Raw genomic sequence first — 27,822 nt, 5'->3', positions numbered from 1 at the left:
CTGTATAGTTGTGCTTTATCTCTGTTCTTCCATAATCCAGCATCTGCATTGTCATACCTTGCTGCCCTCATAGTCTAGCAGCATGAGGATGATCAATTTAACCACCCACTAAGCTATTTTGAGAGTCTGTTCTCGCCTTTGTTGTGAGAATACTGATCATCACCTTACTGTGAACTTGGTCTGTGTAGTCTACCCTTATAGAGCTATTACAGCAAAAGCTTCAATGATATTTTGCATATGACATTCTTATTTTTGTGAAATACATACTGGGTCAGAAGCAATTAAAGCTTACTTCAGCAGAGGAATTGCATCATTAATCTTTGGATGGAGAGACAATTCCAATTTCTTCCCATTTCATAATTTTAAACACTGACATAATTTAAATGGATTTTTTAATTTAGAAATATTAAAACTGTTAATTTTAATTTTAAATGTTTACTTTTCCCTGAGAACATAGTCATTCAATTTTCAATAAGTTTCCCTCGATAATAATTAAACTTGCAGATAGAAACAAAACTACTAATCTTGTGAAACCAATTATAGGGTAAGTAGTCATCCTTGGCACAGAAATACTTGATTTGATACATCACTGTCTTATTACAGTTAATATGGGATGCAAGGAACACCCTCCCTTTTTTTTTTCTTTTAAATTCTTATCAGATTACCAAGCTTATGCCATTAATTTGCTATCAGTTTTCCCACTCTGTTATAAATAAGTAAATAATTCTGCTTGCTTCTCTGTGACCATCTTTTCCTTTTGTTTTTGTGAATATGGGAAATTCCATTGGTGTGCACCTGCGAGATTGACAAAGTGACAGGAAAGATTAAACAGATCCCAGGCTTTGCTTTTTCAAACTTGGTGACAAAATCTAATGCTACAGGACCCACGCATCAAAGTGAGAAATGGCAAGCAAAAATGTGTTAGGAACATTAAGAAGAAAAGAAACAATCTTCCTGATCACTAGACTTTCAGGTTTAAAAAGATTCATTTTAAAAGCACCCATCTTCTGATTGTTCTTGAAGCCCAAGTTTCTTCTCAAAGTCTTGGAAAGTAGCCATTTACATTCATTCGCCTGCAGTATGTTAGTTTTATAGTTTTGACCTCTAATCTTCATGTACCTTATACTTTGAAAGTGATTTGATCCTTTTAGGTTTAAAATACACAATCGGAGCCATTACAGATTATAGGCCAATGTGGGCTACTTGTCAGGGCAGGAATACAAAATGCATAACAACATTAACCTTGAATACAGAGTAGTGAATGATACTGTGTTCTGTCCTCCAGCAATACATCAGTAAAAGTACAAGAGCCAGCAGGAGAACTGCAGGTTCATGCTATCAGTATAAGTCAATAAATAGATACTATTTCCATGAGAAAAAGGAAAGTAGGGAAGCAATTTTGACCCTGTTATGTGTCCTTGAGGCCCAGCTCTCCTAAGAGCTGCTCCTGGAATCATGCAGCTTAACCAGAAGTTGCTCCTTACTCCAGAAGTGTCTCTAAGATCATAGTGTAGTATCATATATGAAATAACAAAGCCTGACAGGAAACAGACAACTGGGCTGTTCTTAATAAAAGTGTTTGTCATGTTGGAATGGTAATATAAGAAAGCGGAAATCTAGAAGGATTTGTGATAAACCAGTACAGTTAACAGTCATCATGGATTTAATTTACAGGGATTATAGTGAAAAAACTCACAAGGTTTATTTCCGTGTATTCAACAGTCAGAATGAACTGCATCTTCAAGAGAAAGCCCATAAATAAAATGTTTCTATTCTGAAATACTGTAGTTGGTGATAATTCAACAGCTTGAAGCACTGAACAGACACAGAACAGTATCTGTTCTTAAGGACAAATGAAGAAAAAAGGAGTGAGTATTTTGGAAAGAGGAAGGAAGAATGCTGCCAGACTCATTTATGGGAAATGAGGTGACAGGTTATGAAGGTAGCAAGAAAACTTTTCCCCTTACTGCCCTTCTATTTTTAAATAGTAGCAAGGAAGAAAGGTAAATGGAGCTAATGACCTGGAGTCTCCAGGAAGGGAGTCCAAATTGCCAGAGCATCAAAAGTACAAAGTGAACAACAGGATCTTGAAGCCTTTCACTGTGTCCTACTGTGTCCTACTCTCCTTTCGCTGTGTCCTGCTCTCCTTTAACAGGACACAAGACTTCTTCGGCAGTTTACACTTGCTTACCCTCTCAAACTGAAGTTCAGACACTACTTTGTGTCTTTACTTATGTGAGAATTTGACCTGCAGAGTATAAAGATGTCTATGTAGGTAATATTGCATCATGAACATATGGATAAATTTATATTAAAAAAACCCAAAACCCCCAAAAAACCCAAACACTAAGAGATGATAATAAAGCAGAACACTACCTATTGAATTTTAAAATGTTTTCCCAAATCCCTGATACAGGATTTAAAACGACTTAGTCTCCTTTGTACTCAGGTGCTTTCAACATCCCCCAATAACCTGTATCTACACTATTTTATGTAGTACTTTCAAATTTGCCTTAGCAGCTTAAAAAAATAAATATAATTAGAAGTCATTCTAGCAAAAACATTGAAAAGTGGTAACCATAAATAAAAAAGAATTAGACCTAAGCTACAATTAAATGTAAATGAAAAATTGTGTGGGTGAAAAAAAGAGTCACCTGCCACGATGAAATAAAAGAAAGCTGTTTTGAGCAGCTGAAGTAGCAGGGAGGAAGAAGTAGTCAAGCTAACGTTTAGCAACTGTTCATGAATGCTGTCTGTGCCATGCAATACTCATTCCTCTGTTTTTAGAGAGGGTTTCAGTTTTCCTGATCATCTTTTCCTTCACAATCTTTTCTTGAAAAGAATCTATAGACTGCTATCACCAGGGGAAAAAAAAGAAGATTAAAGCAAAATATTTGTTACCACTTTATAAATACTGTTATATTTTTAATGCAATGTAAGTGTTACCCACTAGAGGTGAATCCAATGAAAATAAAATAAATACTCTTTTCAGCTTTTAAAAGCTGTACAATTTCAGAATTATTTCTTTTTGTTAGGAACTAGAGGTAATCTATCACTCTAGGGATCTTTACTTCATTATTTTGAAAGACAGATTTGTACTCCTTTGGCTTGTGGGGGGAAAGGCGCAGGAAGGCAGAAGAAATCACTCAAAAGGAAACAAGCTATTGTCCAAAATTACTTACCCCCTTACCACAATTTTTCTATTACAAAGAGTTGATATCTGATCCTAAAATGTTCAACAGAACTGCACTATTAAACCCAGAAAACAGATTTAGAAAGGAAATGGCAACTCAGCTTAACTACACAATCGTTACTGGACACCACTGTAATACCATTTACTTTTTCTTCATACTTCTTTTCATAGTACAGACAAAGGAGCATGCCTCTAAGATAATTCTGAATATTAAGGTTAGTCAGAAATGGCATGGAAAACAATAAAAACAAAGAATTTCATCTATAATTTCTTAATCTCCTCACAACTAACTCTTAATTCCTGGAACACACAAGTGTGAAATAAAATAATGTAATCATATTATTATGATCTCCATTTAGTAGAATTAAAAAACCAGAAATATACAAATATTGTTTGATTATTTTTATGGTTTCTCTATTTAATATATGACTATTAAAATATTTAATCCAATTTGTCTTTTCTTAACTCCCTTAATTATTAATTAAATCTGCAAACAGCAGATTTAATGTAAATCAGTTCATATATTTAGCTTTTATCTAATGATTACTCTGACAATGTACAAAAACTGAGAATGTGGCAGCTGCAATTTATACGAATGTCTTCAAACTTAAAAAAGTTTAAACTACCATAATTGAGTTCTAGCATCTATAAATGCTTTTGTTGTGGAGACACTTAAAAGGAAGTATCAGTGAATTAGTTTTAGCTGAAACGGGCAGTTGTTTCATCTGGTGTGTTTACTTCAACAGTATGAACCAAGCAGACTGTTTTACAACAGGAGCAAGGATTCACAAATTATTCTTGTGTTCCTATAATCAATTGCTAAAGCTAAGTAATAATACACTCTTGAACGATCAAAAGAAATTTGCCCGATTACAGTGATTGTACAAGTATAAAGTCACCTTTAAATCACATGAAAGCAGGAATTCTCTAGTTTCCATAACATTTCAAATGATGACTTCCATTAACAGAAGCAAAGACTGAAGCATAGTGAGACAGAAAAATAGAGCTAGCTATCTTTGTCTATGACTGATAACCACATTGTCTACAGCAGATCACCACACCTATTTGGCCATCGTCAAGTACTTCTAGCTGCCACTGTAATTATTGCTATTCCTCTCCCTGATTGTAGTCCCACCTCAAATAAAAGCTCTAACTAGTACAAGAGAGAACATTTTTCTTTAAAAGTAGAAGTTACAGCACCTACATCAGCAAGCGCACTCACTCTTTTTTCTGGCTCCATGTTAAACAGAGGTGTGTTCAAGTTCCCTGTATCGTTATTCAAACAGCTCTATTGTTACTGCACTTGAATGATTTCTCCTTTCATTGCCTTTCCCTCCTATACCAGATATATTCTCCTAGAACTCTTAATAATGACCCATAGTAAAACTCATGACTGCAGCAAAGACAACTGTTCCTGTAGATGGATTTTGACTGCTTTCTCCTCTCTAATGACTCAATCCAAAACAAGCAGTGAGAGCAGAGTCCCAGTGCATTAGTGAAAAAACATATTGCAGCAATTTAGGAGAAAGAGAACCTAGTAAGGCTGCTGTCGAAAACTGGATTTTTCAAAATGTGAATTTATGGAAACAAATAGGAGTCAAAGATATCATCTTAAGAAGATATACATCATTTTGATAAACCTTATATTGAGATACCATGCTGAAAGCATGAAAACTAATGCAGAGAAACTGGAAGTGCAGAGGGACTAGGTAAATAAGGAGGGACCTTTACAAGTGCCAAAAAGAAAGTATTTCCATGAGTCATTAATTTAGTTATCAGAAAAAATTACACCATAGTACTTAAAAGTCTTTATTTGCTTTGGGAAATTCATCTTTTATAGAGAGATCAAAGAATTTCATTGATTGATGCAGAAGGATTTAAAAGTAGGGAACACTTTCAACTTCTCTTTATCTAGGTATCTAAGGCTGTTCAGTTCCACAGGGGAAGCATCATGATTGGGTCCTACACAATCTGCTTGTATCATTAGAAAGGATATTTGGAATACATAGATCACTTTTTAACATAAACTTTTCCTAATAATTTTGGCATATATGATGCAGAGGACAAGACATTCACATAAGGCACAACTTAATTTAGGATTAAATTCTTGGTCGTAAAATAGTTTTTCTATTTTTCAATAAAAGTTCAGCATAAAGTATGACATTCATGAAATCCCAAAGAGTTATTATGAACATTTTAGAACACTTATCAGTATAAAAGCACTTACCATAGCCTGAAAAATCCAGTCGAGATAGGAAAGAAATTATAAAGGATATTAATAATTAATCAGATTTATTGCAACAACAACAACAAAGATATCAAATGATAGCTACTTCAGTCGATGTCAAAAGAGTCTAAAACTCATTTCTAGCAAAATTATTTCTATATTGCTGAAACCATCATATAAATAAACATAAAAAAGATCATACAAGGATCAGTCCTCTTACAAGGACTTGAGAATTAAGTTACTGATTTAAATGAGGTATTTTAGAATCACCTGTTACAAGCTCAGAGCTCACAGGAAATTGCTTAAAATGCACATACCTTCAAATACAAACGACCTTTCAAAGGTTAAGATGACTTACACTGTCTGAAATAACTTCCTCCTAAGTTGGTAAAATTGTTTTACATTTACAGCTGCAGAACTGAATTGTAATATAATTTACTTTTTTAAAGAAGTATATAGTTAAAGAACATATAGTTAAGAGCTATAATGTAAGTCCATAATGAATAAATTCCAGAATAAATTTCAGTTTTTAAACTCTGCAACTTCCACTTACTAAAGGTAGAATTCCTTCAAGAGGAGTTATCCTTTAATGACTGGACAGCAAAGTAGTAATCATTACATATTAATCATTGACATATTAGAACAACAAAATGAAAGTTTTATTTCACCATTCAAAATGTGATTTTTCCTTTTTGTTTCACTTTGATTATTATGTTTTTGAAAGTGAATAGTTAATATTAAGACCCTGATGTCTTAACTCATTCTGAGCAATGCCTGTCTGCAAACAGTTCCAATAATTAAGAATAAAGCAAAGTGCTATTTAATATGCATAAAAGTATCATAACGTGGCTGTAAATTATACTCATGTATAATACAACTTACAGTGGAGTTACTGCTATCAAAAAGGTGGTTTCAATGAATGCAGGCTCTAATATGCCAGAATTTGCAACTTTTCATTGATTTCAAGAAGGAATTCTACTCTCAAATAGTTGCTGTGCTTTCTCTTTGTGACCCTTTCAGACAGTATGCTATATCATTGCAGAGTAACTGAGCAGAGTAGCTCAGAATACATGGAGCAATAATTTGGCAAAGATTGATCTTTTAAAGACAACGACAGTAATCATTTACTTTGGCTCACTCCCTTTCTTTGCAATGAGAAATTGGTTTGGGGGCTCACCACCACCAGAGACTAAATATGTATTTTACTGAATTACGAATTCTATACTTCAGGAAAAGGAGGAGAGAAATGTGAATGGCCCTTAAAATTCTTCAGGGCAGAGAGATTTTACTTAATCTTGTTTAGACTGGAAGTCAGAATAAATCTCAAAGGAACTGCCATTCTTTTCATCTTTCTGAAATTTATTTGTCTACAATGTCTGCTAAAATAACATACTTCATCTTGTACCAGAAGTATGCATAAATCTTTAAAACATTCATACTGAAACAGGGTTGCTTTTTAAAAGGAACTTTCTTCCTCTTTCAATATCTTAAGAAGTCAAGTCAATTGATATCCCCAGCACTCAGTAACAGCTGTCTTTGTAAGCTAATTCAACAAAAAAATGAGTAGTTTATTATTGCTTGTAATGCACTTTATTCCACAAGTAATATCTAAATATTCAATGAGATATTCAGAATTATCTAGTGCATCGTAACAGCTGCATCATTGACTTTTACTGGCCTCAATCCATTCTCTCAAAATACCTTTTTTTTTTTTTCCGTAAAAAAATTGGTGACAAACTGTCATTCACATTCACAATAGTAATTACAAGAAAGATCTAGACAACTGACAAATGAATCAACAGTTTCACGGCATCAGAAGTTACTCACCACATCTCGAACAATGGGAAAAGATTTCTTTCTACGCAGGTCTGGCATACTATCAATTCCATAAAGCCCACGGCCAGCACTGTAGGACATGAAAAGGCAAAGAAGAAAATTGAAGCCTAAGCTTCTAAGTTTGCATCCTTAAGAAACTCTTACAATATATGTATTTACAGTTAAAATAAAAATTAACAGTTATCAGCTAAAGAAGGTAAATGTTCTAACTCTTACGAAAAATTAACTAGAATGTTTTTTCTCCTGGCATTCACCAAAAGCAAAGAGTAGCTGAAAGGTTGCTTCATACTGCCTAAAACTTTTTACCATAGATTTAGATGTTATCTTCTCATATGAGTCCACGTGAATGTGGAAAATAGAACTTGTCACATTTTAAGATGAACCCATGGTGACCGTTATTTTCCCCTACCTGGTTTAAGCTTTTTCATTAAGCACACATTTAAACCCCATATTAGATCTCACATACAATTTGGAAACAACAGCAAAGAACAACTTGGAGCCACTTCGCAGAATAAAAGGCTGACACACCAATAGGATTTAAAAGAACATGTTCCGATCCAGTAACAATATGCCTCATTCTCCCTGACTCTTCAGAAGAAGTAATACAGGTATTATCCTCCTGCAATGTTTCTACTGTGGATGTTGGAAGATTGCTATATCCCTTGTCAGATCTAATTCAGAGATACTTCAAGATTCTCAGAGAAGCTGGGATACCATATTTTTCAACACCAAACCATCTTCCCCTTTGTGCTCCTCCTGTTTGGCACTGTCTCAAATAGCCTTTTCAGTTGTTATATTTCTCTCTGTCTATCTCTATATATAAAAAACGTAAATGTCACAGAAAACAGTTTCTCATCTGAAAGCCCTAATTTTATTTATAAACAATTATTGGGTGAAAAGAGAATTAACTGAAATTAGTGACAGAGTTTTCATTTCATTCTGAACGGTCAATACTTTGTCCCAAATACTCCTCTGCTGACTTGAGGATTACAACCCCTCACCACTACTGAAATTGATAAATCCCATCTTTCTTTAAGACGAAACTCTGGCTGGTGGTTCCTGTTGGGCATAGACATTAGAGTTCCACAGCTGCAGCTAAATCCAGAAGGAGTTATGAATCAGTGCCCTCAGCCATCATGATTTATAGCCTGGCATATTGATATAAACTGCAAGTCAGTGCTGGATTATGCTAATATTGCAGACTGCAAGCAGTTCAGGGACAGACATATCCCTCTACTCTGATACCTTCACTGTTGATATCTTCACGATGAAACAACGCAAGCCAACACAACTCAAAAATCAGAACTCCAAATTATTTTAGAGAAGTGAAATACATTAATAGGTATTACAAAAAAGGACACCAACTCTGGTTTAAGCAGTCTCTGAATTACAAACTATTAGAAGACTAGAAGTCTAGGAGAGTATCCTAAGTAAATCTCATCCTATGCTATGCTTACTCTTTTTTGACAATCTCCTAGGTATCTGCTTTTGTCCTCCTCAGGACGAGCATGATGCTGGGCTAGATGGACCTTTGGTCAGACTCTGTATCACTGGTTTTTGTTTGTTTGGGGTTTTTTTTTTGGTCGGTTCCTTGTTGTTGGGGTTTGGTTGGTTGGTTTGTTTTGAAGGCAAAGCCTACAATAATTTTCTCTCACTTGGAATAAAATGAGGTTCTATTTAGTCGCCTTACTATTCCACAGGCTTCTGAAAGAAATGGACACAGCAATAGACTGGCAGCGTTTATTTCCATGCTTTACTTTGAACAGATACAGAGCAGCAAATTTACGTTCTTGGAGTGTGGTTGGTACGGGGCTTGAAAAGTTCAAGTGAACCTGGTGAAGCTTTACTGAACCAAAATCAGAGAAGAGGAAAGGTAAAATGGCATAATGGCATCTATATTATTGGATGCATTTGTTCGCCTGTTCAATAATTCCCATACTTTGAAGTTCTGGTGAAAATTTATCTTTTGCAGTATCAGTACTATGGACAGGTCCAGCTTCTGATCTGCAGAGAAATGGGGTGCTTCGTTTCCCAAAGTCCTTTCTCTAAGATACATGAGACACAAGTGCAGTTACACCATACAAGAGTGATAAAATGAATAGAGCAAATCTGGGCTGACAGACTATTTGGCTCTCCAAGTAGAATAAATTGCAAAAGGAATTTGAGAAGCTTTCTTTAATGTCAAAGATATTAACAAATGTACCTTTACACTGCAGGGGACAAATCCCGAAGAAGGTTTTAAAAAAAAATAAGTTTACAAAACCACAAAGTGGAAACAAACATTTTGGGCAAAACTAATAGGTATTGTGGCATGGATGACACTGAAATTTGTGCTTTGGATGCAAGAGACCAATTAGCATCAAAGAACTGTTAACAATAATACTAACTGTTAAAGATAATACTAGCAATAATGAGTCAGAAAATACTGCTGCACACTCCACTCCCACAGACTGTTACTGTGATAAAGCATTCATCACAGCTGCCAAATATTAAAGCTCAGAAGTAAGTTAGGTGTTATACATTGTGAGCTGTTGATACACAGATAAATCCTATAGAGGGAACAAAGCCCATTTCTCATATCTTGTCATAAACAAAGACATTCTGAACATTTTAAAAGTCTAAACATAATTCAGGATCATCTACACATTCATTTATTCTTGTAGTTCAACATACCTTCAAAGACCTTGATAAAGATCTCCTAATATTTACACTGATATACACAAGATTCAATCCCCAAAATGGATGAGTTTAACTTTAAAAGCCCTGTGGAGTCAAGAATCTTTCTCCACAAATTCAAATAGGACTGAGATTCAATTCTAAGAGCCCCATGCCCAGCTCTCCCAACACCATCAACCATTTAGATTTCAAAGATCTTTCCTCTGTCTTAATAACTTAGTATTATTCTTCACATGGTGCCAAAATTAGATGATGGAAATGTTTCCCCCCCAACAAATTAAAACTATTAAGGATTTTCCATAAATTGTACCCCTTTTCCCATTAGTAAAAAAAAAAAAAAAAAAAATCAATCATATTTCACTATCATATCACAAAGCAACAACTAATTTCATATAGCCGGTAGGAGTAAAACTGGTAGAAGAATCGATTTTATTTCCTAGTAGGAGAACTCCTGAGCTCCTCAAGCACTGATGTTCTTTAGGGAAATCCCATTTGACCATGAATTTTCACCCTTTCTCTAGATATATTTTACACTCATAACATGATTCAGAAGTCAAGTGATGCTTTCATCCTTAAGTTGTATATTGTTATTTTTAAAAAGCAGATATTTGGTGTTGGATTAAATTGCTTGATCCTGAGAGATGACAAACCTCAAAACCTTTTCTTCAAAATGGCACTCAGTATTTTGCATAAAGTCTCTGGGCACTGAGTAGGATTGAGTCACAGATCACACTCAGAATAAAGTGAAGAATAAGGTATAAATTGATTAAAAATATTGCTTTCTTAAGCGATTACAACAACAAAAAAAAATCAGAGTAAGGTGAAAATGTGATTGGGTGTTCTTTCTCTGTGATGTCTTCAAGTTATGAGGTGTTTCATTGTTAATAGATAAGCTCTTGCAGGAAGTTTCTTAAATTGTATGTCACTAATTTGCATTCTACTTATGAGGTGTATTACGGGTAATACTCTGAATACAGATAGTAATATCCTAATATGGGAGCTTAATTAAAGTTGTTTTAGGGATGCAAGTTGCTATTAAGGCACTAATTTCCAAAGCAAAACGTTGAAATAAACATCACCTTTATATACTACCCAGCACTTAGATCACATTTAGCTAAAGGACAAGGTCTAAGTTCTACTTTATTATATGATCACCTGTTGGTTCACAGACAAGTTCTTATTCTGGAAAAGTTGAAAGTAATTTTGGAGATTTAAGAAAAGAGTTTGCTCAATCCATATTGACCAAACACAATTACAGATATTAAAACAGTACATGGGAAGATCGCAATCCTTGTTCTAGGTTCTGAAAAAAAACCCAATGCACAAAGGGGATTATTTCCACGATTTTGAAAAAATAAAGCTTAACCTCCAGTCTCTAAAAGAGACAGATCAATAACTTCCTCAATATTAACAAGTAAGTGACAACAGTATTAGGTATTCTTCTTGCTGAAAATTCTTTAACTAGAAAAGAACTCAGAATGTTCTTTTATAATGGTCCTGCTCTAAATTTTTGATATTATTGCTAATACGTCTGTACAGGAACTTAGTTTCAACATTAAAGTAGTCATGGTCATTAAAAAAGATATACACTTGTCACATGAGAATCATTAATTTTTCTAATTACTGCAAAGAATTTAAAAGGAATGGTACAAATATTCCTACACTTTCTGGAACCATCCAGGTTTGGTGAAATGACGTTTCTTACCTTTTGCCTATTAGGACATTTTTCTCTATACTCAAATGAGACCTCAGTGCATATATGACACACTATGTATGAAACATTGTAACTGCCTGTAGCATGAACAAGCTGGCAAAGACAGCAGCAAGAAGTTTTTCCCTACAGTTGATCAATTCTGCTTCATAGGCACATATTGCTTGACTCTCTTCAGATATAGTACAGAACACAGTGATGTGTTAGGTTCACACACAAACACTTAATCCTTAATCAGATAAGCTGTCATCCTACACAACTGGCTTCACTTCATCTCTGCCAGTGAGTAGACAACAGAAAACTAATTATTCTAGAGTTTTACCAAGTCAGGACTCACCTACTAGGGAACCCATTTTTTTAAATTTATTTATACCTAAACTGGGAGCTAGTAAATTCATTAGTTCAAAACATCAGCCAAAAAGCAACAGGATGTGAAGGGGACAGAATCATAAATACATTTTCAGTGCAAAGAGAATGCAGTCCTGGTGCAATTTTCCAGAGAGAACTGGATCTGCCTTATGCTGACTTTTGGTGTCACATGATATTTTAAGATAATTTGGATTGCACCTGTCTGTACTTTAGTAATAGAGAAAGATTCTTTGTAGAGATGCCCAAATATTTGGGCTGTCAATACATTCTGAAGAAAGTTAAAATAAGTCACATGAATAGCTTTAAAACACTACAATAAATCATTTCCACTTAGTCACGGCAGCAACAATAATACCTTATTTAGTCTGACCCTGCTAGCGTTCATCAGGACCACACCGTTCACTCAAGTGAAACTAGTCTTTCTTCATTACAGACAAACATAGGACCTGAAAGCTATAATCAAAACTCACAAAATGAACTCTGATGAAAACAATAATATCTTCCAATAAAATCTGTTGTTTTTCTAGACTGGCAGTTTAGTGTAGCAATTCAGACGCAACTCCCAGTAGTGAAACATGGAATAATTTCTGTTCTGTAACTGGGTAGTCTGTATGGTGTAGATGATGATCTATATGTATGCATACATGTATATACACATGTACCTTTTTTTTTTTCAGATGAAGACTTGATCAACTATGTTTTCCTTTCAGCTCATATAAGCAGACAGTTCCTCTACTAAACTATTCAAAACTCTATTTGGAAATTGCGATTCTTAGTGTAGTACTCTTCGCTCTATATTTGATATATTTAACTGTCCAAAAAACTTCCAATCTTTTTCCCCTTCCAACCTTTTCCCCCACAAGTTGTGGCACTCCACATATTCACTAGTGGTTCTTAGAAAATTACAGCTTAAGTAATAGTAACATTACAAATATTTAACAATTGCAGTTTTATGAAAGGCATCAATCTTATGTCACAATACCTGTATTTGATCAAAGTAAATAATTGCAAAAATGTTGGTATTTTTGTCACTAAAAAATAAAACATCTCACTATTTTATATATAAAGAGGTTTTTATTTTTTCTGCTTTTTTTCTTTCCTAGGTGTAAAAAATTTGGAAAGAATCACAGACACTCTTTAAAGTCTGTGTAAGTGAGTTCATTTCCAGATGAAAATAATGATGAAAATGAAGAAGTGAGATTTCACTGCTTTGTTTTTTAAATCACTCAGTATTGAACATACATTTTAGGTTACTGGGATACCACATTTTTTTGAAGTTCTTAGAATTATATAATATTTCAGATTAGATGAGTCTGTTTTATAACATAATTAAATTTATGTGGTTAAATGTGATAAATAAAACACAGAGGCAGCTTTAATAACTTATAATGCTGGTCTGATTTAATGAAAATTGAGATAATTTTTTGAAGATTGAACTAGGTGAGGAAGGGAAGAAGCAATGTATCGTTGTTATGTACTATAATCACAAAATGTAGCCAGTGGCTTTTGTTAAAACATAAAAATGGAAACCATGCAAGTTAATGAAAATAATTATGAGACAGACACACTGTCTGAAGACCCACAAATCCACACTCGGGTAGCAATACATAATTTTTGCTGGAGTGGAAAGCTGAAATTGGAGATCTAAAATTATATATGAATACTGGGATAAAATACCAGCATTATAAAAGTAATTATAGGACTGGATTTACAGCTTTTCCTGGTCCCTGGTATATTAAAATGCCACTAAAGAAATACCTAGCACTTTCTCTGAAAATGAAAGTTGGATTAAAAGAGTCTTAATATGAGCTAAAAATACTATATTAAGAAATGAATAAAAATGAGCCAAGTCCCTCCATAGAAGAAAAACTGTTATCCTGGGCAATTCAAGAACATGTCAGAAAATTTTGGGGTAGACTAGACTATAATAAAGGACTATATAAACTCAACTTTTCAAGGACTGTGTTCTCAAATTAGTATGCATATTAACGTCATTAAAATTTTGAAAATATGTTTGTTAATCATATTTCTATAGTAAAGATACGAATTAAACACACATTAGGATATACTGAGAGATGCTCAATTCTGGCTGAGGCAGCAAAACAGACTTTGTGACTACACCTTTGAGCCTCCCTCTGCCGCCTTCTGATCACAAATCTGTTGAATGTTTCATCCCCAGGTGTAAGCCAAAGACGACCAACAGATACTCTAAATTGTGCTAACAGGCCTCTGGGGCCATCTCAGCTTTTGGAAAAAAATAAAGTTGCTAGCAAAGAAGTTCTGACCTGATTTCTTTTTCCCTGTCATGCTTCTTGTAACGTTACAGGGAGATGATCCCAGTCAACTAAAGTGACTTTATGCCAGCCTTGGGCAATATGGCCTCAAAGGACCGCCATTTCCACTTGTAAACTTTTTTCCTTTACCTTATTTTTCATTATTTTGAAAACAAAGCAAAAGCCCCCACAAAACCTCTTAAACCACTTAAATTATTTCCTAAGGCCCAAACTAAAAAAGTTATTAGAACCCAAGCATCAGCAAAGCAGCATTAAAACTACATTTGCTGATATTCTTGATCCTAACACCAGAGCAAATCAGTAGTAACACTAATGACAGAGTATTCACAGTGCTGCAAAAATTGTCTAGAAGGAAAATCTGGTCTCAACATTTACAGGGAAGATAAAAATCTGAACATCCTTCTCAAAATTGACACTGGCTTCGCAGAACTGTTGCAATACCATAAAATCAAGCACTTATTTTGAATTCCCTCTACTATCCTTGAAGTCCATCTATGTGTCGTGGTTTAGCCCCAGCTGGCAACTAAGCACCACGCAGCTGCTCGCTCACTCCCACCTCCCACAGTGGGATGGGGGAAAGAGTTGGGAAAAAACTCATAGGTTGAGATAAAAACAGTTTAACAGGACAGCAAGAGAGAAGGAAACAATGATAACAACAATAATAATGACAAAGGAATGTACAAGAACAAGTGATGCCCAATACAGCAATTTCTCACCACCCGGCGATCGATAGCTCGTCCCTGAGCAGCGATTTCCACCCCCGGGCCAACTCCAGTTTATGTACTGGGCATAACATTGTATGGTAGGGAATATCTCTTTGGCCAGCCTGGGTCAGCTGTCCAAACCAGGACACTATGTAAATGGTTTCCTTAGTATCAACATGACCATAATGAAAAGAGACCAACCAAGGAAAGAAAAAAAAAGTTTGCGTAAAGCATGTGAGAATTTATAAGGTGGAGATAGGAAGTTCTACAACACAAATTCATTTGCAAAAACATGATGAAGGCCTGCCTAGAACCAGAAGAGGTAATAACATACTACATTTAGTTTACCTTTGACAATATGCATCCCTGTGGTTGTCATTATCATAGGATCAGAGCATCTAATCAAAATAAGAATACAAACCTCCTGGAGTAGAAAGAGGTAAAACTGATTAAAAGCAATACTGAAACATCAGTGACACCCTAATGAAAGTAGTGAGTCTGTATCTTAAAAAAAAAACAAACAAAAAACAAAAAAAACCCAACACAAAACCCAAACAAACCCAAACCTTAATTTCTCTTTTAAATCCAGACATTTATGTATCTGTCAACCTTCAGCATGCTGTATCATCATGGCCAAACAAGCTTTACTACATTTCCACCTCTGATTAATTAATAATTTCTGTAGGCATGATAGGGATTTAGAAATAGATCCACAGGAATACATAACCGACTGTTCACAGCCTATACATGTTTGAGTCCAGGTAGCATCCAAATTAAAACTTCTTCAGTGACAGTCAAGACAATTTATTTCTGCATCACATGCTGGATCAGAAAGTCTTTCATAGGACAGTTAAACATAAAACAAGAAGAGTTAAGTCAATATGAAAAGTGCAGAGAAGACTTGGAACCTGGGAGGCTGCCAGTTCCTTATGGGTGTGGATGACAATTAGAGCACACAGGCAGTTAAGAGGAAGGGTGAAATGGAAGTAGTAGAAAAATCAGCAAAAGAGACAGCGGATGTGAAATGTGAGAAACAAGAACTTGAAAATGAAGCGTACAACTTAAATTTGACTTGGTAGTAACTAGTAAGCAAGTGAAGACAGTCTTGAGCCTCTCAGAGCAAATCTAAACGCATCATTCTTGACTGGTGAAATTTCCAACAGGGATTCTTGAAAAGCTAAGCAAGAAATAAGCAGTTCTACTAACTTCAAGTTATTGCTGAAGTTTGACAGGTATACAAGGAGCAATAAGAGTCTAGTTCAAATCCATTTGTGTAATTTGAATGCTTTTTTAAAAAGTACAATCTTCAAGATTCTAATCTAATTCTTCAAATGTACCAAAGTCCATATTGACACAATTTTTTTCACAGAAGATTCCCAAATTGCCTGTTGGCCATATTAAAATCCTCAAAGGCATCCCTCTGTTTCTGTTTGTAGAGTACCTCCTAGTTACAAGAGAAAAAAATGTTAATCCCTTTCATATCCTAGTTGAGTGGGTAAAACACTTACCTAGAGTATAGGAGAGTTTATTTTAACTCTTAGGAGCATTACCACTTTCCAAGCACTATCCTAACTCTTATCCTAGAAATTTAGGAGATGATCTGTTTCTCCCCTAGCTCCTTCTGATGCCCCTGCACCATTCTGTAAGAAAGAGAAATGGATTCATGGGCTGTTTATGTTTTCCTTTATATTTTCACATAAACAGTCTTTGGTGCATGGTTTTGATATTAGAATTTTCTTTTCAAGAACATAAAGATTGAGGTAGACCAAAATTGCAACTTCCAGACACGTCTACAAATCTCAGCAAAAACATGATAGAAATAAAATAACATTTCTGAGGCTGTGAAAAGTAAATGTACAGAGACTAAGAGATAAACTCGGATTCTCAGGGCTCTTTGTTAGTCAGAAGCAGTTCCATCAGCAATGTCTGTAAAATCACTTCCACCTATTCTGCTCTATAACACAAAATATTATTGAAATTGAGGTTCTTACTGGACCCTTTTTCCTGATCAGTAAGGAGTAGCATATAGCAAGGGAAAAAAAAAATCCAAATTCAAGAATGACTAATAGTGTTTTCCTGGGAGAAAAAATTATATCTTAATTTAGAATGCTGATGATGTTACCAAAGAAAGAAAAGGACAAACATGGCTTTTGAAGGAACAGCAAGAATGACAGAATCAAGACAGATGAGTAAAGAATATAAAGATATTTTATTACAACATTAGTGGTGTAATTTATACTGTCAGTAATTTGCCATAACTCACACCACTGTCTCTTTAAATAACTTAGTTTTCTACTCAATCTGTACTTCCCCCCTTCAACCTTTTCATTATAATTTCAAGCTCAAGTTCAGCTTAGCAGAAGCGTTTAGATCTAATTTTTTCTGTGTGTATCTGTACAAATCACAAATGCGTGTTTAAAAGCTATATACGGTCACAAACTGCCCATTTTGTTATTTTAAAAAGGTATTACTAAAACTCCTTCCAATTATCAACTGCAAAATACTAAGGACATGAAATATTTTGGCTTTAAATGAGCTTCACCATCTCCTCTGACAACACTAGGGCAGTACTGTAGCTACTATGAAGAAGTTTATGTATTCTATCAGCTGGTTTTGCAACTTGTCTGCAACTTTTTTAATTGCTGAAGTATAGAAATGTCAGAGAGTTCTTACACATACATAGTTATTCACATGAATACTTTTAATAAATTAAAGAAACTAACCCAACTTCAGGGAAGAACTGCAATTTTGAAACTGCACCTTATAAAGGAAACTATCTCCTTCCTTTTGTGCAATGAATCAATGACCAGATGAACTCATATAGAACAATAGTACTTCCTGCCTCCTCCTTGCCCAGCATTCAATCAAGGCATAGTAAAGATCATCGAAAAACTTTGAGAGTCTAAGGACTTTTAATGCCTTTAGTGGTTTCAGTTCCTACCATAGAAAAGAGGTTTTTTTGCTTCATAGCTCTTACTTGTTACAGTGTATTTTAAACTTGATAATGCTGGGAGTTTATACTAATTCCACAGAAGTATCTTGTTGGTCTTTAGTTACTATAACTGGGACAAAATGCCAATGTAAACAAAGTCTAAGTTTTACCTACTTTATATATTTAAGGTATCTCTATTGCACACTGAAGAAAAGTAGGTGACTTTTACCTCAAACACACAGTTAATCAGGGCTAAGTCCTTCACGGAATCTAGAAACCTCAGTATACAAACTATGGAAAAGTCAGATATTATTTCCTTAACTCACACCTTGTCAGATGAAGTACAAAATGCTTGATCAGGGAACGGAAAAGCAGCCAATCTACCAGCACACTGTGCTGAAAAAAATTCATTTTGTTGTTTGAAAAAATGAAATTCCAGCTGAACCACACAAGAACTCTTACCTAGACTGAAAAAATGGGAGGAAAACCAAACATGAAACCATGTACAGGTATATTGGTGATTATGTTTAGAAGCATTACCAAAAAGAAATAAACAAAACCCTAACTTGTTATTCCTATTCTTCAAATATCTTGAAATACAAATAACACATGAAAATCTTCGCTGAAACAAGACAGGTTCCAAGTATCAGAGATATGTTGACTGGGGGAAGTTTGAAGCCAGGCTAAGACTAGTTATTAACTAATATTTCCATTACAAAAAAAAAAAAAAAAAGAATAAATTACTACCTGCACTCTCTCATTTCACTAATGGAATACATGCTCTGTAGAGAAATACGACAACTGTAAAAAAGCTGCTAGATATGGTCTGGTGTCTGGAGTGTTTCTAGTTAGCTATGTTCTAAAAATCTCTTTATATTGTTTGCACTTGGCATCCACAAATTTAACAGTCATTCTATAGCACACTTCAAAACCCACATCCAATTGCCTTCTGATTACCAGTAGATATTTTAACAGATCAGCTTATAAATGGCAGAGGAAGAAACCAGAAGGCAAGATGTTTCCAGTTGCTTTCATAATAAAGGAGTACCCTTCTCTGTAAGAATTTAGTGAGGTGATAATAAATCCTGTTTTCTGCACAAGAAGTTAACATGTTCCTTATGGCAGTAGTCAACTAGAATCCAAGGAATTACCTGAAGCAATTGCTTTACCTGCAGGACACTGAGGCTTGTACTGTTTAGTAGTCAGTGTTCTATACTTGACATGAATTAAAATGTTCTAGAATTATCTTTCTAGAAGAAAAACTATACCCTCGTCTGCTACTTCACATTATGTGTACCCTGGAGCATCATTAATCACTCTCCTTGTATTCCTGATGTGATTAAGCTTAGTTACAGGCAAAACAGTTCTCAACAAGAAAGAAAAAATCATCCAGCAAAACAACTGACAAGCCCAAACATCCAACCCCCTACAAAAACCTCAAATCCATTTTTTTTTTTTTTTTTTTTTTTTTTGTTGAGGGAAAGAATATTTCTTTCTTCTATATTTCTTTCTTTCTTCTATAAATAAACAATAATTGTACACCTGCCTGTTTCAGTTTTAAGTGGAGAGTAGGAGTATCCCCTGTGAGATCCAGTGGGAGAATACAGTTCCACTAATATAAATGTTTGCTGAAAACACACATTTCAGTCTCATGCTTGGACAACTGTGTATTTAGTACTTTTTCTTACATCTTTACTGAAACAGCCTGACCTTGGGGATATGAACTATGTCCTATGCACAAATTCTCCAAACAAACTCAATCCTTACAACAACATTTAAGAGGACTGTAAGTATGCAAAGATTGCTGGCTGTCAGCTGGACGTAAAGATTAATGTACTGATCCAGATTGTGAGATTGAATTTCACTGAAGAACAGGAGAATAGCTACATTACCAGTACTAACAAACTGGGCAATGCTGTATTGACAGTGAAATATTAGACTTTGTGTATAGTTAAAGACTACAGCCACAAACTGTTCATGTTATGCAGGTTATACATTGAATTCTCTATTCCCATCCCCACCTCCAATAATAACAACCTGACATAGAAGATGAAGTTGAAGGCACACAAGTTATCATTCAAGGCAAGAAAAAACAACCCCGTAATGCTGTCTATTTTTCATGTGTTTCTGAAGATATTCTGCATAACAATAACCTATTTGAATTTGTCTGAGAATTCAAGACAAATAGATTTGTTTTACCATTGAGAACGTGCCACTGAAGGAAAGGAGTAATCATCTGCATGCAGCACCATCTGTGTACCATTAGCAAATTTCAGAATGGATTAGGCCATGTGGTAAAATTATCCATCTCTGACATCACTGCCATCAGGCAAGCATTGAATTAATACAGAGCAAGTCTCTGGAAAAAGTAAAACAGTACTACCCTAGATTCATATACATGATGAAAAACCCATTTGACTTCCATGTACTTTTCAAAAATACTGAAAGGATGAATTCTAAAGTGTCTCATCTTCAAGAAAATTAAGACGAAAAATAAAATGAAGAAATATTATTTGATATTGGCATGGAAAGAACAAGAAAGATGGAGCTTTTGCCTTTTAACAGAGAAGTAGCATGAGAAGCCCCAGGAAAACTCTATTTGCTCTTTGCCTCTTCTTTCTCATCTTGGCTTTTCTCTCATTTCATGCAGCCAAGTGGAAAGTTGCAGTCTGTGCTACGGACTTGGGATGTGCTTGAGCATGCGAGGTGGGTTGACAGCATTAGTGCTGTGAGAGAGAGGGAAGAGTAAGGCAGAAGAGAGACAGCTGAGGTATTTCTGTATAGATAAAGCAAGGTATCAAGTGTTGTGAGGGAAAGAATCTCCCCTCACTTCAAATGGCAACACATTTTGGGGAGAGTAAGAGGGAAAAGGAATCAGAGCTAAGGCTGCAGCCAGTTATGCTGGCAGTGAGGGGACTGAGGGATTCTAGAATTTAGGATTAGTTTTTGCATGCAGGAGTAGAGTGGAAAGTGTGATTAAAACCGAGCCACAACAGTCTTTGAGATGTCAGGGTTCTTCAGCTGAATGAAAAGTTAAATTAAAATGGCATCACTGTTTTCAGGGATGCCTAGTGAAACAGAAGCTTGCACAAAGATACTGCAGACAGCAAAGGGAGTGGAGGCCTAGTCTAAACTTTGTCAGCAAAAGAAGTAAGGTTTAGCCTAAAAACATGAGCTAGTATTGACCTACTGCCAGTCATTTAAAGTAGTCCTATGCAATGGTTACAGGATGTCTGCAAAAGGGATTGACACACCTTATTCTCAGAGGATTCAATATTTTAATTTATTCACCTGTGAATAGAAAAGAGGGCATAAAAAGAGCAACTTCTGTCTGTATAAACCTTGTTGGTAGCAAAAGGTCTCCTTACTTCTATGAAATTGTTTTTTGTGTGCAACCCACAATAAAAAAGAATTCTATACACTCTTTTACACTACTTTTCTAAGTCCTACACCTACTAGGAAGCTGTAATTAAGTAATTGGCTATGGAAAGTAGTGTGTACAGCAAAACTGTACAGTCATATGCAGCTTCCTGCATGCACAGATATCAATATTGATTGTCAGTACCTACGCACACAGAGTCTGCTTACAAAACGTTATTTCAAAACTACACATTAACTAGATGATAAACTGTTTCTCTTCTGGTTTTGCAGATAGCAAGCAATACGACAGAATGAGCTGTCCCTTATTAAGCTTACTCATGCGGGGAGTGCAAACAATAAAAGGTAACAGAACAACAAGTAGTAGGTTGCTTAAAGAAGGGCAAATAAGGAAAAAAAGAAAAATCATATGAAACTGAAAATGTTCCTTAAGATTTTGGTTATGTTAAGACACAATTCTCTAGCTTAAGCAATGAAAGCCCAACCACATACAGTGATCAAAACTGGGTCATTAAAAAACACAGTTAATAAATCGGAGACAGTTTTAGACTAGCTTTATTTTCAGTCTCAGCTTTCTGATTTTTCTAGAGGAAAAAAAAAAGTATGAACAGCTTTTTCTTTTTTTTTAATACACAAAACCAATTGTTTTGTGCCAGGTTGCACGCTAATACTTTCCAAGTATGATCACTCTTTCAGCAGACCACAGCTTGCTGTGTAGTTTAAGATCTCAGATTCCTTCTTCTCAGTGGTGTGGTATATTACTATTTGTGGTGTCTCAAATAATAAATTACTGAAATCTGAGGCCATCAAAGCCCATGAGTAAAAATGAATTGACATTCCATAACACAAAAGAGAAAAGAAAGATATCCCTTCTTTGTGGATATGACAAAGAGAATTTGAGGCAAATATCAGAAGCTGCCTCTGTGATGCCTTCTGGTTCTGATATGCATTAATTTTTTCAACAAAGAAGCCACCAAATATACATCAAATCAAAAGGTTATTGTCATAATTTCCTGACACATTTGCAACGTTCTTATGAAAGCTTTCCATGATTCCATTAGAAGAATAATATAAACACCAGCACAGAGAGTTTTAGTAAATGTTTTTGTGGCTAATACATTGCTGAAAAAGTATTCAAATCAGTAATCTAATAAAGATAAACACATTTGTTTCAGATGTGCTAGTTTCATGTTGACAAAATATAATTCAAACAGAAATACTAATGTTTTGCATTTGGAAGCCAAGAAAAAAATTCACAGCACTTATGTTGTTCTTATATTCTCTATATTTTTAAAATGTAGAGAGACACAGTACTTAGAAAATCCCATTCAAAGAAGGAGTAGTTGTTTTGGCATAGTAAGAAATAGTGCTGATCAATATACAAGGCAAAAGTTTTTATAATTTTAGTAATGAGATACTTTCATCCTTTTTGATCTTATGAGAAAACCACAACAGATCAAATGTGTCATTTGCGAGTCAGGAGAAGTATACTATAATTTTATTCCAATGCCAAAGAGCAAGTTAATAAAAACCCCACAATTATCTCTCACAACATTTAAAATGTTTCATGTTGCATTCAGCAACAAATCCTGCACAATGTCACATATAACCTCACACTTTCACACTAACTCTGAAGTTTCTATGAGCTGGAAAAGGAAGAAACACAACACTTTGAGGTATGACAAACTATACGGAAACTACCCAAGCCACTGCAAAGCTGGAGAGTGCTCTTAAATTTGTTCAAGGTTTAGTAATAAGTACAAATGTTACCCTAACTATACCTTCCACAGCAGCATGTGAATTATCGTGAGCTAATTAATACCATTAGTAACATTTAGGGGAAAAAACAAAAACACAGGAAGCCAAATGTAAAAACTTCATAGTGTCTAGATTCTGTTGTATAGCCTTTAAGATGTACAAATGAGAAGATGGAAGATAAATGAGATAAAATTATCTCACCACCTTGTCTTTGTAACAAAGCATAACTATAGCAAACAGTGCTTGGTGCACCACCAAGAGGATAATATCTCTTTTAAACAGTTAACTAATGTAACTCATAAATTTTACCAATGGCTTTTACTTTTTTTCCTTTCCAAACTGAATAATAAAAAGGTATTCAAAATAGGAAGGAGAAATTTTCCTCAGAGGAAGGAATCGCTAGAACTGGGTGTAAGATAACTCCATCTGGAGACAACCAAACAAAATGTACAGGTTTCTGCCACATTCACTCTCAGCAACTAGAAGATCTTTTTCCTGGACCTTTTAGATTTCAAATATTAGACTGATATTATTATGTTACTACACATTTACTAAAATGAAGACATAAAATAAACTACAGCTTCAAAGGGCATTTAGTTTTTATGCAAAGAGGTAAAAAATTTTGTCATCTATTTCACCTGTGCATCTGAATTGTTGTATTAATTTCTAAAAAATTAAAAGACAACATACACAATGAAACTATCTTCCTTTTGAAATAACTCAATTTCTTGTAAAAACAAATACTGTAACATTATAAGACTAATTTGTAGATATAAATAACAAAATTCACAGTCGTATTGGTACTTACCCACTAAATGCCTGTACTGCATAAAGCCTGGAAGCATCCAAGGAACTTCCACTTACAATCCGAGCCTTTAATAAAGACCAGAGAAAGAAGTTACTCAGTTGCTCTTAGTAAGTTTTGGACAGAATTTAACCGCATCAAACATGTAACACCTAATATGAAAATGTTTAGCAGGGTCAGCTCCAGGCCAAAGCTAGATTAACTATTACTTTGGAATATATTTTGGTAGCATTCGTCATTTAGTGAAACACGCTGGAAGAACCCATGGGAAGATAAGATATTGCTTCCCAAATCTTGTTGTCCTTTAAGTCCTATAGTGTATGCAGCATAGGTGATAATAAAAGGCAAAAACCCTAGATAGCATGTTTGACAGTAGCAGACCCCTGTGTTGGCAATTATGATAAGCACAACAATGAGGGTTTTCCTGTTTATAAATGCAACACATTTGCAAGACACTCAAAGGAGAACAAAAGAGTGGAAAGCTGGGGAAAACATGCAAATTTCACAACTAAAATGAAGGAACCAAACAGGTCAAATAAGTCACAAACAAACATCAAAATACATGATCCCTGTAGTAAATATGTGATTTTAAACCTTTTCATCCACAGAACTGCTATCTGAAAGAGAATTGGGAAGAAGGGGAATATAGGTTAGACAAAACAGTCTCTGAGAAAATATCTTCTGCTATAAAAAAAACCTGTCACTGGTTTAATCAGCTAATACAGAGCACAATCCAAGTAACACCTGTGCTTAGCTGTATCATTGTGGCAAGACCACTGTCACTACATTTTAAACAAACAAAACGATGTTTTCAGCCATAAGAACCCCTGCCACTTATACAGGACTCTGTGGATACCATATAATTTATATACTGTATCCCATCTCCACATGATTTTTAAGTTATTTGTTTTGGGTTTTTTAAATATATTTTTTAATAGTAATGAATATATATTTTAAATTGTTGAAGTGTTCAAAAAAATAATGCTCTATTCTCAAGGAAAATAAGTATATCCTTCTACTAAGGATATAAAAAAAACTTTAAAAAAAAATCTCCTGAACTGTTACTGTTCTATTCTATCACAGCTATTCATATAATTCAGAAATTACCCCCCAAATACCAATAGAAGAACTACAATTGTGAAAGCATAAGATATGATCCATATATATCATTATAAATTGCTTAATGCAAAAATGTGGTGTATTTACATTTATTATCAGACAGGAAAAGCTACCCTTATTTTATTGTCTTGTCAATTTTGAAATATACATTTAAAAGTGTTTTTATATACTATCCCACCAGTAAGTGTCCCTTTTTTTTTTTTTTGACACATTATAGTACAGTGTATACATGAAACTGCATTGTTTTAATTGTCACCTTACTGATCTCTCCATTTTTCCTCCCCAAAAGGAGTACACGTTCTACAGGCCTTGTAAATACTTCAGGTATTTTTAAGATACTTGGTGATATCGCACATTACATACATTACAAAATGATCATTTACACCTTAAACAAGTGCCATATTTCATTTTTAAACCAGTTTATCTACAAGAAAATATCCCATTCAAACACGTGTATGAAAAATACATTGGCAAGTGTAAAGGTGCATACAGTATAGCACCAACAATTCAGGGGAACAAAAGGCTCTATTGTGCCACTAATTTTAGAGGCTACTTATGTGATCAAAGCAAAGCATGTGCACAGAACAGGCAGAATAGTGTATGCAGCATAGACGGATGGTTAAGTTGTTCAAACCATGTTTTACCAGTCAGATTAGATCTGATTTTGTATTATTAAAAAAAAGTTAGAGGATCGAGCTATTAGGTATTAGCAATGCCACAACACCAAATCTGAATCCACAGAAAATTCAACTATGCAACAGACTCTCCCCCTTTGTGAGACCACAAAATTTACCATTTTCTTATGCTTGACTACAGATCTTAGATTTTCTTTCACAGCTACTGTGAACAATCCTTTTAGAAAGAGTATGCCTAAAAAAGTGACCTATAGTTTATTGTCCCCAAAAAAGCTTATGTTTTAATTTAATATTCTCTATAACTCAAAACTATTACTAATAGTAAATTCCACAATCTAGTACAAATAGAGTAAGCACATCTCTGTGCACCATGAATATCAGCTTGCCATGAATTGATTCTTTTCGTAGTTCTTGTCCTGAATATAAATAGACATGGTATCAATTTTTATGTTTTAGAAAAATCCATTAAGGTTTTTTTTCTGCTGGGACATGAACTGTTCTGATGTTTTCTCATTTCAAAACTCTCTCCCCCACCCCGAAATACTAGAATTTATATTTTGATTGAGAAATTAATTCTTGACTAAATCAAGCTATAGTGTTTTAATTGAAAAATTACCCTCATTTGACTGAGTAGATTTATAGAAATGAGTTTAGTCTTTTTTTTTTTTTAATTTATTTGTGAAATGTATTTGTCTGACAACATCAGATACAATCGACTACTCTTTATCCACAAGCATATTAGAAAGATTTGGATGACCATATGATCCTACTTTCCCACTCTAAAATTATTACAGCGTTTTCATAAGCAGGGTAAGAGCAGAACCAGGAGTAACCAGATGACTGTAAGCTGGGCTGGCCATGGAAACACAATAGGATATGCTTTTATAAGGGCTAAAGGAAACATGAGGAATGGTTAAAACCGAAATGCTGGAACAGCCTCTGGACAGGTGAATGAGAGGAAAGGCAAGAGGAGATATACCAACAGGACTCTAAGTAGGAGAGACTGAATTAATTCTCAAACTTGTAAAAAAGGCAGGGTCCAAAATGTGAAGACAAATTTGGGGACTGAGGGAAATTTTAGGAAGGACATCACTTGTAAGGCAAGAAGCCTCACCATAATCTGCCCATGCAACCTACATATTCCTTCTAAAATATCTAACCGTAATAATATTTGTAATATTGCCATTTAAAGACACATAACAAATCTCAGTATTATTTATGTGAAACGCAATTTTTAAATAGTTTGCAGGTACTTTGCTACCAACTGCCTAAAGAACCACATGAATTACATTTTTAATTCAGTTGTTTGGAAAGTTAAATTAAAAAATACGAAATTGTTGAGACTTGTCTTCCATATTGAATGGAATTTTGTATTTCAGAGGATGAGATATGGACATATGAAATTTTCTTTACCTCTCTTGGGTTTCATCCAGCTTCATCTAATTTCACTACATTCGCTTTACCGGAACCTAATTTTGTCTAAATTTAGGAAGGAGAGTGACAATCAAAAAGTAGGAAGGGAAAAAAGGTATTACATGTTTAGTTTAACTTGGTTGTCTTTGCAGTTGCTGCTTAAAAAAAACAAAAAATAAATGCACCAGTCTAATGTCCTCTTTTCTCAATAGAAATTGCAAAAGCAGAAAACTGAGGCAAATTTCCCAAGAGGTTTTGAGAGCATCTCTCTTTTGTAAGAAATTACTGCATCTTCAGAGACAGAATTAGTTTGAAAACTTCATTGTTTATTGCTTCTTCTGAACTCACCATTAATGAAATAATCTGAACTCTGGAAGTGTTCTCTGTGTATGAGAGCACCAAATCAGGAAGTGTACAGTCACCAAGCAATTTACTTCGGTAGTCATTAGGCTACCAGAATAGACAGCAACATTCCTTGACATAGATAAGAAATGAACTGTGATTATGTAAGAGACCACAGAATGTATTTTCAAATCAGGGATACAAGGCTAGACATCTCAGATTATACAGCTGAATGACGATGATTTACTTAAAAGAGCTTATCTTCATGTAACTTATTTCTGTCATCCACACATTCTATGGAAAACAACTAACCTAAAAAAATTATGAATGTAGTAAGAACAATGTAAACGCTGGTTCTTTTAGGTAACCCGATGGGATACTTGCTACTTTATTTCAACTAGTTTGTTTCTCCTTAGATTTTTATTTTATG

At 34.7% G+C, this 27,822-nt stretch overlaps 1 protein-coding gene across 1 annotated transcript in view; it reads right to left on the bottom strand.

The window, feature by feature from the left end:
• Positions 1 to 27,822, bottom strand: part of UNC13C (unc-13 homolog C) — a gene marked incomplete at both ends in the record, with an annotated part of 169,106 nt that overhangs the window by 127,152 nt on the left and 14,132 nt on the right. Inside the window, 3 exons of the mRNA XM_082005380.1 lie at positions 7,248 to 7,326; positions 23,887 to 23,951; positions 24,478 to 24,500. Of these exons, the coding sequence (XP_081861506.1) occupies positions 7,248 to 7,326; positions 23,887 to 23,951; positions 24,478 to 24,500 (167 nt within the window). The remainder of the gene's footprint in view (positions 1 to 7,247; positions 7,327 to 23,886; positions 23,952 to 24,477; positions 24,501 to 27,822) is intronic.

Source organism: Phaethon aethereus (assembly GCF_964289735.1).
Source record: "Phaethon aethereus genome assembly, chromosome: 12".
NCBI lineage: Eukaryota > Metazoa > Chordata > Aves > Phaethontiformes > Phaethontidae > Phaethon > Phaethon aethereus.
Note: the sequence above shows the minus strand (reverse complement) of the source record. Positions and strands in the feature narration are given on the sequence as shown.